Below are 12,209 nucleotides of genomic sequence, written 5' to 3' on the forward strand. Positions count from 1 at the left end.
AGAACTCAGATCATTTATGAGTGAATTGTTTTGTCCCCATACAGAATTTGCTTTTCTCTGTCCATTAATATGGTTTTGATTGGGCAATCTGAACACACTTGGTGTCCATGAACTTTCTTTCCCCAAACTCCTTTGCTTTTTGTTCTTCCAACACATGTTCAATCTCACTCCTTATAATATTTATGAATTTGTCAGGAAACAAGGTTTGTGTTACCTTGCAGGTATGGCAACTTAGATTCACACTAGTCCCCTTTCCTGTAACATTTCAGCCCACCAATAATTTACTATCTTAACATTATACCAATATTTCAAATTAACTGACTTCCAGGGAGTGCTAGTAACAATCAAGGGGTTTTTTTTATTGAGTACCAGTGGACACTGAACTCTTGATTTATGTATCAGTGGCATTCTGAAAGTTAATTTGTCAATTGGCACCTGTAACTTGAAAGCAACTTCCCCAGAAACTCTGTAACACTTGGTCATTTTCCAGACCCTTCCCTGTTAACCTCTTATGAAGTCGCATCAGACTACAGGTACTGAGCATCGCAGGAATCAAAACTAATGGGAGTAAATCCAAGAATTAAGATGGTCACAGACATACCCCTGTGTGTATATCCTGTGCAGGAATTACCATTTAGCACAGAAATTAACCCACTAAAGACCAACAGTAAGGAGAGGACAGAAGGTTACCTGTGAGGGGAGTAAAGTAAGATCATGAAACATTGTATACATCTGTACTTAACTGATGGCTGAGAAAATTGGAAAATGCTGTGTTGACACATTAAAGTCAGCTTTTCTCATAGTGGCCCGGGGGTCAGTTGTGAACCCTGTCCTAGACTGGCCAAGCTGGAACTTTATAATCACTGGCTATCTAGCAACTGCTAGTTTTGGGCCAACGTGAATAAGATGAAGCCAGGAAAAGCTGCTCCAGCAGCTAATGCTCTCTTAAAGGTAAGAGATGAGGGGTTTGTTTCCCTTTTTAATTTATGGTGTATACTGTCTTATGTATTCCAAGACTCCTCTTGTTTCTATTGACATGTATGTGTTACTCCTAAATTATATAAAATAAAAGAAGAAAACAAGTATCCTGTAAGTTTGAGTATAAAAGTAGATTGAAACCATGATGTGTTTATGTGTTTACTTACAGTCAAGGAAAATTATTAGACCTGGAAGATTTCTATTACAAGGAATTTTTGCCCAGTCATTCTAGACCAAAGGAACATAACCCTAGTGTAAGAGGTGGAAGACAACATGGAGAACACCAGCATCAATATTTTAATGCTGACAACAGGTAATACACTATTTCCTAAAGAATAGCATTTTCTATGTTTTACTAAGAATTCCATTTCTGAAGCACTGTCATTGTGTTTGGACTGTAACAAAGTATTCTCACTGAATAGTGCCTCTTAAGACTGATGTGTCGTTTAAAAGTAAATTCAAGGATTATGGTAGAGTATTTAGACAACCTGTTTCATACCTGTTTTCTTGGTGTCATTGTTAACAGCACCTTCTTTTAAAAGTACCTCACTTTGCGGCATCTGGGTGGCTCAGTTAAGCATCTGATTCCTAGTTTCGGCTTAGGTCATGATCTCATAGGTTGTGACATCAGCCCCTCCACACACACACACACACACACACACACACACACACACACACACCCAGTGGTGAGCTTTGCACTCAGCTGGGAATCTGAAGACTCTCTCCCTCCGCCCCTCCCCTCACTTGCGGCCTGTGTGTGCTCTTGCACTCTCTCTCTCTCTCTCTCCCCCCCACCCCCTCAAATAAATAAAAATTACTTTTCAATTTTTTTTTAAATTTAAAAAGTACCTTACTTTGGACAATAAATTACATAGTCCTACTAATGACAAGCAATAAACCAAACTCTGTGTTGAAATACTAACCAATGGAATCTTCAACACTTACTGGCTCAGTTATGCTGTCATTTCTCAGAATCCATGACTTCAGACCCAAATAATATCTGGAAGAAAGACTCATATAGAAATACATGTTTGGGATTTGATTTCTCAGTTCACCACTAACTTTGTTTGACATTAAGTACTTAAACTATTTGTAGCTTACTTATTATTTTGGAATTTTTTCCCCCAAAAAAATTCTCTGTGAAGTTTTGAGAATTGAGGGCACATAATAAAATGGAAATGTGGTTTATAAGAAATGGGAATAATGACAGGCAATGGAAAGCTGTTCTTCCAGAATCCTAAGTGAACATCCTGCCAGCATAGAGCACTCAGAAGCCTCACCATTTCTTACACAGTGTGACCTGGTGGTTAAGGGAAGAAGTTTTAAAGTCAGTCAGCCTTAGATTGGATCCTGATTCTGCCACTTGGCAGTTGAGGACCTTGCTCATGTTACCAGACCTCTCCAAGCTTGTTTTCACATCTGGAAAAGGATTCACTAGTAACTACCACATTGTCATAGAGATTAAGTGAAATGATCGTAGAGATTAGAGATTAAGTGAAATGATGTCTGTGAAGTATTTAACAGCACGTGTGGCATAGGGGACAGGTTCCATAGATGGTGGATCTTTTCATCTTTATTTGCTTTTCCAGAATCTACTTGATTTCTGCCCCTTGTCTCCAAAAGATGTGTTTCCTCCATCCTGAGGATCAAGAACTGTAACATTGGTGGAGCTTAGATGCCCCAGTCTAATCACAGGAGAATAACAAGTGCCCAAAAAGATTAAGTGACTTGCCCCAAGTCACACACTGAGTTAATGAACTAAGATCCAAGGTTTTTCACTTCCTGCTCAAATTGCTTTCCATTGACATATCCACTTCCCATTTTAACAACCCAATCTGCCTCCTTTCTAGTATATTCATTCTCCCCTTCCCCCCAACCACAGACACACATCTACTATAAAAAGCATTATATCCCTGAAATACTGCCTGGTGTTGCATCCAGGTCTGCAGACGTGGATTAGGGGGATTAGCCAATGCTAGAAGCCAGCATTGGCTGAGTGCTTCCTTTGGGCTGGGTGCTATGCTGTTCACCCATTTAACTTTTACAGCAACCTTGTGAGACAGTCCCTCTCACTGCCCCATTTTATAGATGAGGAGACTACGTCTACAAAGTTTAATGACTGCAAAGTCACTTAGATAAAAAGCAAGGGAGCCAGAATCTGAACACAGGCCTTTTTGAGTTTAGAGTCAATGACATGAACCGCTATTCTGTATTGCTTCCCTGTCAAAGCCCTGTGCTGGGTGCTTGAGAAAGGGGTGGACACAGTGGTGCAAACAATGTCATCCTCATCACCAAAGAGCTTGACTCTAGAGAGAAAGTAAATGATCAAACGAAGCTAAACAAGGTAACTCCAAGAGGGGGATTTTTCTAAGCTAAGAAAGACTAGAGACAAAACTATAAATGCACCAAGTAAATCTTGATGGGATCCTGGACTTAAAATAGAAAACAATTGATGTGATGAGCCCTGGGTGTTGCATGCAACTGATGAATCACTGAATTCTACCTCTGAAACAAACAAGTAAATAAATAGAAAACAAAACACAGAAAAACAGCTCTAAAAGACCTCTGGAGACAATTAAAGAAACTTGGCCTCAAAGTGTGTCTTGGAAGATATTATTGCAGAAAGAATATATATATATAATTATTATATACATTAAATTATTATGTGATAAATATATATCTTATATATTATATACAAACAAGTATATTATTTTATATATTAATAAGTAAACATTATTCTGATAATATTTTATATATTGTATATTTAATATGCACATATACCAAGTGTATGACTAATGTCACCCAGGAAGGTGCGAGTAGGTCTGGGAATCAGGAACCACAACAGTGATGACATTGGGCATCTCATGGATTTTAAGTGATTAAAAGTAGGAGCAGGTCATGCTTAGAGGATGTCATTAGAAGACAACAGAACTAAGGGCCCCTCATCTCCTAAGGTGGGTCTTAGTGGGATCTCTGTTGAGCAATAATGAGAGGGTTTTTAAGGCATAGCCAAGTTTTAATTATGACAAGGAGATATAGGGAGGATGGTCAGGGAAGGAAAAAATGTAACAAGAGTGCCTTGGCCAAGGGATAGTAGAATCACGAAGAAAATATCAGCAGAAAAGAGGCAAAGGGGTACACTGGAGAAGGTATGAGATTTGAGTGGGGTGGACATGGATTTTTGAATCCTCATTCCACTCCTCACTTGCTGTATCAAGTAGAATCAGTCTGTTTCCTCATCTGCCAACGAAGCCTAAGGAAAACCTCTCAGGCCTTGCGATGTTGTCCTTAGAATTCAAGATAACATGTGTGGTGTACCTGGAAGATGGTTGATACTCAACATGCTCACAACAGAAATGAGCTGAATAGGTATGAGAATTCAAGTCAGTTGATCAAAAGAGAATGATCACCTGCCCCATAGATACCCATGGGTATCCCAAAGACCTTTCCTGTCAAATATCCACTGAGTTCAAATGCCCTAAAAACCTTCCCAAAGGTGTCTTTTTTTTTAATTCTCTATTCAGAATGGACTAGAATAAGGGCATACTCATCTGCAAGCAAAAGTTTAGCTGTCTCCTTTGATTATTATTTTCCCTGCTTTGCGTATACCTTCAATGATCCTGCTCATTTCTCCCTCAGTCAGTCAACTGGCAAACTCCAACGCTGGGTAAACCCAACTTTACCCAGTTCATACCTGCACGTACACAGCTGTACATGGCTAGAGAAAAACACAACCAAACCTCACTCGAGATGTATGAGCACACACCTGAGGTGGGCCCCCTTACAGCTATTTTGCAATACTGTATCTCCCTGAAATTCCACTGTTCCACTTTCCCAGGCCACTCTTTCAGATGCCTTCCTCTCTCCTCAAACCTTCAAAATCTCCTTGCTTTCAGATGACAACCATCTTTCCTGTTTCACTGAGAAAATAATAGATAACAGACACATACTCCTACGGCCAAACCTACCGCTTACCTATATGCTTCCCTCCGTTTACTAAGGATAACTCTCCTACTAATGAGGGCCAGACCTTCCTGTTGTTCACGGAATCCAAGTCCTTCTACCTGCTCAAGAACGTTGTCCTGCAGTTATTCCCCTCCCTCTTCTACATCTTGAATGTCTGTCCTCTCTACTACATCATTTCTGACAATCTGTGAACATGATATAATTGGACCCATCATAAAAAAAACACCCTTGACTCAATCCCCCTTCCAAAACCCATGCTCCTGCTCTTCATGATAGCAAAAGAGCATTTACACGAGAGTGATCCTTCTTTCTCAATGCCCTTGCTTCCCATTCTTTCATGAGCCCCTGCACTCAAGATTCTGTCCCCACCAGGCCACTGAAACTGCCCCTATCAAGGTCACAAGTGACCTCAATTTTGCCATATCCCATGATCTATTCTCAATCTTTATCTTGTCCTAGCAGAAGCATTTTGCATTTTTTTCTTTAAACCAATTTTCCCTGGACTCCAGGATAGTACTTCTTGATTTGCCTCCTCCCTCACTGGCTTCTCTTCTAATTCTCCTTTACTGATTCCTCCTCATTTCTCTTGCCTCTCTACATTGGAGTGTCCCAACCCTTTGCTTTATCAACAAATACTCTCATGACCTTAAATATTATCTATTTACTTAAAATTCCTAAACTGAAATCTCTAGCCTAGATAAGGATGTATATATCCAACTGCCTATTCATTATCTCCTCTTGGATGTCTAATAAATATCTCAAATTTTGAAAAACCAAAACCAAAACATTTATCTCCCCCTCCCCCCAAAAATATACTCCTTTAACCTTCTTCATCTCATTAAATACCAACTTCATCCTTTCAGTTGTTGACCAAAAACCGCACAGCCATTCTTGATTCTTTTCATTTATACCCCACATCCAAAGTATCAGCAGACTCATTCAGTTCTACTTTCAAGCATGACCAAAAGCTGGTCAGTTCTTTCCTCTTCTGTAAGCCTCACCATCAGTGTGGCTTGGACTTTTGCAGTATCTTTTAACAGACCTCTTTACTTCCCCTGTAGCAGTCAGATCCTTTTATGAACCAATCCTCCACTCATATCCCTCCAGTGTCTCCCTAGCTCAAGTAAAATTCAAATTCTTGCCAGGGTTCCAAAGCACTCAGTTCTCTGCCACATTGTCCCTTCATTCCTCCTACTCTCCTTCCTTGCTTGTCTCCCCCTTGCTTGCTTTAATCAAGCCACAATGGCCTCCTTGCTGTTCTTGAACACCATACACACACCATAGTCTCGGGGCCTTTACACTGGTTGACCCATTATCCTGGCAGGACCACTCTTCCCTAAGAGATCTGCCTGGCTCACTCACACCTCTTCTTCCTTCAGGACTCTTCTCACATGTGTCACCTTACCAGAGGGGCCTTTCCTGGTCACCCTCAACGGAATTGCTTGTACACACAAACACATATGTCACACCAGTCTTCTCTCACTAGGCTGCCTTATTTTTCTGCATAGCACCTCTCACCACCTGGCATGGGAAGGTTGTCCCTATAGTCTGCTCCTCTTCAACTCCATGAGAGTGGGGATTTTTGTTCACCTTTAGCCTACACTGAGGCTAATACTTAGCAGGTACCACATAAGTAAATGAGTGCATCTGGAAGAAGAGAGTGCCCTTCCTCCAGAGGCAAGTTGCTGAATCTAAAGGTAGAGTTGGTTCAGGAAACGTGGTGGAGCGGCCTCCTTTGAAAGAGCTGACAGGCACCACCACTCACAGTGGTTGATCCGATTTGGGAGGAGTGCTTCCGAGAAACATTTGAGCAGTTTTAAAGTGCGAAATGATGGTTATCTATTTAGGCGCTTTGAATGTTCCTGCTTGACCGAACTATGGTGGAAAAAAATTAAGGTACTAAAATAAATATTTGTTTATTGGCTGTGAGTTCTTGCAAACCGAAGGAAGCTCACCTCTCCCAGCTACACCTTCTGCCGCCTTACTTGGCTGTCATCTGACACAGAGTCACCAGATTCCCCCGCCGGCACGGGGACAGTTGAAAACCTGCTGAGAAAATTGTGCAGCTGCACTCGGCCACTCTCCCGATGTTTTGAAAGTGCGGTTCCTAAATGCCTGCGGTGGGTGGGAGGTGGGGGAACAGAACCGGCTTTCCGGGTGGGCGGGGCTGCGCTGCTCCGCTGGCGCCTCTAACTCCGCGGCCCGGGTCTCGCTGCAGGTGCTGGGCGGAGGAGGACCCGGAGCCCGAGGGAAATGACCCCGCAGCGAACCCCTACGACTACAGGAGGCTCCTGCGTAAAACCTCCCAGCGGCAGCGCCTCCTGCAGCAGGTGTAGCCCGGCTGTTCCCGGGGCCACCGCCGGGGGGATGCGCGGGAGACTGGGGGGCTTGCAGGGGCCGAGGCGGGAGACCCTCGGGCGCTGGCGCCTCCGGAGACGGAGAATTCTCAGAGCCCTTCCGACCGCCCCCTCCGCTCCCACCGGCCCGCCAGTTGGGGCACCCCATCCCTGGCCCCCTGTGTATCCTTTTGTTCACCCATTTGCAACTCCTGTGGATCGGATGCGCCCGACCTCGCGCTGATCCCTCCTCTCTCATTTTGGGAGACGTCACCGATTTCTTTTCCCTTGGAAACGGCTCTCCCAGGCCCGCGGGACACTGGAGGGGCAAGTAAAACAAAGCCGGGGCCCGGGGGAAGCTTTGAAGATGAACTTCATCTCGGACTCGCGCTTTCCTTTCTCGTGATTGTTGAGGTGATTAAATAAAGAAAGTGCCTGGGAAAGTCCGTGGCTTTCGGGGCTGGGCCACCACATTCCCCGTTAGGGCTGGACGACTGCTGCCCAACCGTGCAGGTCCCCAGGGAGGGGGTGACAGTGCCTCTCGTCTCCAGCGAACAACGCCAGCCTGCAGCCTTCCCAAACAAACATACCATGTAAGTTAAAACCCAGATCTTGTGCCCCAACATGGCCTAGCGACAAATCCCCAAGTCTCCACCGCAACCCCCTGCCCGCCGACACACACACACACACACACACACACACACACACACCCCGTTAGCCCCACCACTGAGCAAAGTCAGGGTTTTTAGGTTCTACTTGTCTGCAAATTTGAGGCAATCTCCTCGGTTCTGAATTTGGGCGTATTTAAGAGAAAGAGGAGGACCATGGGCGGGCAGAGGTTTGCCTTCCTTCAGTTGACCGCATCTTATTTTAAAACCTGGGTTGCGCCTATCTGGAACGGACACTCTCTGCTTCTAAGCGGTCTGAAGAGCGTCAGGAAGGATGGCGAAGGGATTTGACGGTCGACCGAGTTGGGGGAAGGGTTTTGGGATGGGGCTTGTTCCTCCTGCTGGTGTACTTGCTTCTGTGGCCCAGAGCCCAGAAATTTGGGGGAAAGTTTGGAGAATTGAGTGAGAATGGGTGAATGTTTGTTGTGCCACTCACCCATCTGTAATCCAACCCAAAATGTTGACTCTGAAAGGTACCCCCAGAGAGGACCGGCACAACCTCTTCATTTTACAATGAGACCTGCTCCAGGGGAAACCTCCTCCTGTGGCACGACTGAGCTCAGAGTTTAAGTGTATTGTAGGTCCTGCTCCTTCCCTGGGTTTTCTCCTTGTGGCCTCGGCTTGGGATCAGCCTTAGAGACCAACTGCTCACTTGTGACAGGCTGCAGGCTGGGCCTAGCACAGGCACCAGTGAAGCCCTCCCACCACCTGCGAGCCCTGTGCACTGTGGAGGAGGAGAGAGAGTTCCCCCCACCCAGCCCAACCCACCCATCCACCCAGCACCAGGAGGCCCTCTGGGGGGAAAAAGCTAAGCTCCCCTTCCAGGCCAGGCCCCTTCTTCAAGCTTCTAAAGTGGCCTGTGTGGACCAGAGGCCCCACCCTTCGGTTGCTGGATTGGGAAGCAATATGCTTCCTCCGTAAACTCTCTACCCCCTTTTTAAGTAGGAACTGGGAAAGGGAATGCAAACACTTGGTAAAAGGTTTCAGTGTTTTTATTTCCTTTTTTTCTTTTGTCTTTGTTTTCTCTCCTTTCTCTTTCTCTCTTCCTTTCCGTCTCCCTTCCTTTTCTGTCCTTATACATTTAAACACTGAAAGACACAGGGGAAAACCTGTGCCAAACATTCTTCTTTGGGAGACCTGCAATGCCATCTCTGGATAATCCGTGGACAAGAAATAGGTCAACCCAGGAAATCCGCCGGGGAGAGCAGCCCCAGGAGCAAGGGTTTCTCTCCCTCTATTGAGGAAGAGGCTTAGAAAGCTTTTCCGCGGAGCGCTGGCCCGCCTCCCCTTCCCATTTGGTGGCTGCCTCCTTTGTGAACTAATGACTGTAATTATTACCTCCCTGAGCTCTTTTGTTATCTCCAACGCCAAGCCTGAGAGTAGGGGGGAACAGGCTCCTTTGCGAAATCAAAGTCTTTATAAAGCAAATTGCCTTGAAGGGAGGGACCATGTTAAGGAAAGACAAATCAGATCGCTGAGTGCTGTGAAGTAGGGTGTGTTAAATAAAAAATGCAAATACCACCATTACATTCAAAGTACTCCAGAGCTGCTGGATTTAATCGAGTTCAAACAGTAGAATTTTAAATTGCGTTAAAAAAATTATGTTATATCTAGGTGTTGTGGTTTCTATCTTCCTTGTTAGTCCGCTTCTTCCTTCGGGGCTTTGTGAGAATCTTTAGGCCTTCAACCACTTACCCATAGCAGAAAAGTTCTGCAACCCCAACCTGATGGGTTGAAGCAAAACATTGCCAGGATTTGGTATGATTGATACAAAGAACTAGTCTCTCTGACTCGCATCTGCCCTGGTGGAGCAAGAGCTGCGGAGCTGCCCGGCCCCGCACAGACAACCGAACCCTGAAGTCTTTACACCCAGGCATCGTTACTTGGGCCCACTGAAGCCGAGAGCGTTGGGAAAGGTGGCGAAACAGAGGCCTGGGCTCATTTCATGCCCACCAAGCGCCGGCAGCCTGATGCAGGCTTCCCGACACAGAAGGCTTTGCACCAAGCCTATGGCAGGACCTGGCCAGCACCCTTCCCAGACAACCACTCCCTGGCCACTGTTCAGATCCTATTGCTCTCCCCCAGTCCAACGCATAAGAAGAAGACAGAGCTTCGTGGAGAGAATTAACCAGGCCCGCGAGTGCCTGGAGACACAGGACTTGGGCTTGCATGCGGCCACCGAGGCACCATGAAGCCCTTCCTAGGCGAGGATCGAGGGATGGTAGCCAAGACCGAGTGTCCGTGAGTCGCTGCTTTGGCAGCAGCTTTGGGGGCTTGATTCAGGAGGTCAGAGAAATGAGGGCTTGTGAACGGCAGAGTGGAAATGATATTCGCTCGCCCAAGGGAATGCACGCCCGGGAGGCAGGACCCAGCGTTTCCCCAACGAGGTCTTCCTCGCCCTCCCTCTAAGAGCCCAGGAGCCGTGAGGTCTGCTTGATGGCGATCTCTGCTACCGAGGGAAAGCAACGCGGCCCAGAATCTCGGGGCGTCTTCCCTTTGTTTAACAGCTTCTAGCGAAAGGATATTGTAAAAGAGTAGAGATTTCTGACTTTCTCAGGAAAGAAGAAACCCCTTCCCACCAAGCCTCAGAAATAGTGAATCTCCCCACCTCCGCACCCACCTCCCCACCCCAACCCACCCCCGCTATCGTGATGATTCTCGGAGGGGCCGGGGTGGGGGGAGGTCATTGATTTGAGGCCCGCTGACTCGAGGGCCCAGCAGGCATTTCCTTCTTTCCGCCTTGAATTTGGAAAGCTCAGATTGCTTAGCTGGAAACTCTGTGCGCGCCTCCCACACACACATCGATTCAGGTCACACGAAAGCAGCAAACCCTTCCACGCCTCCGCGGGCCAAGGTCGCGAAATGACCAGATCCCATCCCCCTCCAGTCGTCAATCCAGCCTGCCTGCGACTCTCTCTCGCCCCCCTCCAAGAAGTTTCCATTCGTTTTATTTTTCCCCCCCAGCCCGAGGTTCTCGGTGATAGGCTCCTGCATGGATTTTAATTGCCTCCATCAGCAGTCCTCCCAGCCGTCAGGCAGATCCTGGACGGGGGGGTTCGGCGACCGCGCTCCCCAAAGCGCAGGAATGACGCGCTCCCGAGCACCGCGGGGCTCAGCGGGAAGGCGTCAGGCTCTCCTAAGCAGCTGAAATGAGCCCTTCAGTGCGTAGGCGCCCTTCCTCCAAGCGTCCCCTCCCCAGGCTCACGAACCGCTCGTGATTCCAGCCCAGCCGCCGGGGCTCTCGAGGTCACAGCGACCTCAGCACCGCCTTGGAAGAAGGCTGCGCGGAAATCGCGCCTCCTTCCCCGCAGCAGGAGCCAGACCTCAAACAATACGCCAGTCGATGCCCGTGTGAGCCTCGCTTCGGCCGCTCGCTCCGCCTCGCCAAGGTCTCTCTGGTCTACCCCTCGCTGAAGCCCGGGCGCAGAGCGCGGCGTTAGCACCCTGGACAGCGCTCGCAGGCTCGCGGGGGCTGCTCGCAGGCTCGCGGCGAGCGCTCCCCGGGGGCTCCCCTGCGCGCCTCCCACCCACCCACTCTGACTCCGGCTCGTGCGCGCTGTCTGCCTCGCATCTTCCCTCTCCCATTTTTTTTCTCTCCGCCGCCCCCTCATTGATCCCGATTGGACTCCTTCGCCTTCAAAAGCAATCGGGTGTTCGGCGCCTTCCCATATTCCTGTTGCGCGGACCCTTCAGTCTCCTTCCCTCTTTAACCTCAGCTTTCAGAGTTGCCGCGTCTCTAAGCCCTAACCCCAACACACACACACACACACACACGCACTCACGCACGTCTCCTGTCCCTGTGTGACACCCACCCTCTGCCGCACGGCCACGCGGGTCCCCGCGCGGTGCCCTCCTCCCGCCACACTCCTACACACACGCACGCGCGCGCAGGGCCGAGCCGAGGGCAGCTCGCCGGCACTTCGCACTCGGAGGCGACCCGCTCCGGTCTCACAGCGCTGATGGCATCTCCAGGCTCTGGCTTCTGGTCCTTCGGGTCTGAAGATGGCTCCGGGGATCCCGAGAACCCCAGCACAGGTAGGGGAACAGGGGCCTGCAGCAGGCGAGCTTGGCGGGTGGACCGGGGTTTGGGGTGCTAGGGAAGACGGAGGAGTTTTTTCCACCTGCAACAGGAAACTTCGGACACTTGGCTCTGCTATCCTTGTAGGTCCCTGATGGCCCAAGAGACCAAAACCCCACAGGCCCTTCTCCCTTGGAAAGACACCCAAAGAATCTCAGACCCTTTTCAGTGCGTCTGGGAGAG

At 48.0% G+C, this 12,209-nt stretch overlaps 2 protein-coding genes across 6 annotated transcripts in view; both read left to right on the forward strand.

The window, feature by feature from the left end:
• Positions 1 to 9,483, forward strand: part of MYO3A (myosin IIIA) — a 372,796-nt gene extending 363,313 nt beyond the window's left edge. For 2 of the 5 annotated variants that reach the window (XM_026013647.2, XM_072742041.1), the window contains exons 34-35: positions 1,148 to 1,291; positions 7,163 to 7,717. In XM_026013647.2, coding sequence (XP_025869432.1) covers positions 1,148 to 1,291; positions 7,163 to 7,280 — 262 coding nt within the window. In that variant the 3' untranslated portion in view covers positions 7,281 to 7,717. Of the gene's footprint in view, positions 1 to 1,147; positions 1,292 to 7,162 lie in introns of all 5 variants that reach the window. The other 3 variants (XM_072742058.1, XM_072742050.1, XM_072742032.1) reach the window with 2 other exon arrangements.
• A 26-nt stretch (positions 9,484 to 9,509) lies between these two features.
• GAD2 (glutamate decarboxylase 2) overlaps positions 9,510 to 12,209 on the forward strand; it is a 90,594-nt gene continuing 87,894 nt past the window's right edge. The window contains exon 1 of the mRNA XM_072742090.1: positions 9,510 to 11,983. Within this exon, the coding sequence (XP_072598191.1) occupies positions 11,908 to 11,983 (76 nt within the window). The 5' untranslated portion in view covers positions 9,510 to 11,907. The remainder of the gene's footprint in view (positions 11,984 to 12,209) is intronic.

The sequence above is a fragment of the Vulpes vulpes genome, chromosome 2 (assembly GCF_048418805.1).
Source record: "Vulpes vulpes isolate BD-2025 chromosome 2, VulVul3, whole genome shotgun sequence".
NCBI lineage: Eukaryota > Metazoa > Chordata > Mammalia > Carnivora > Canidae > Vulpes > Vulpes vulpes.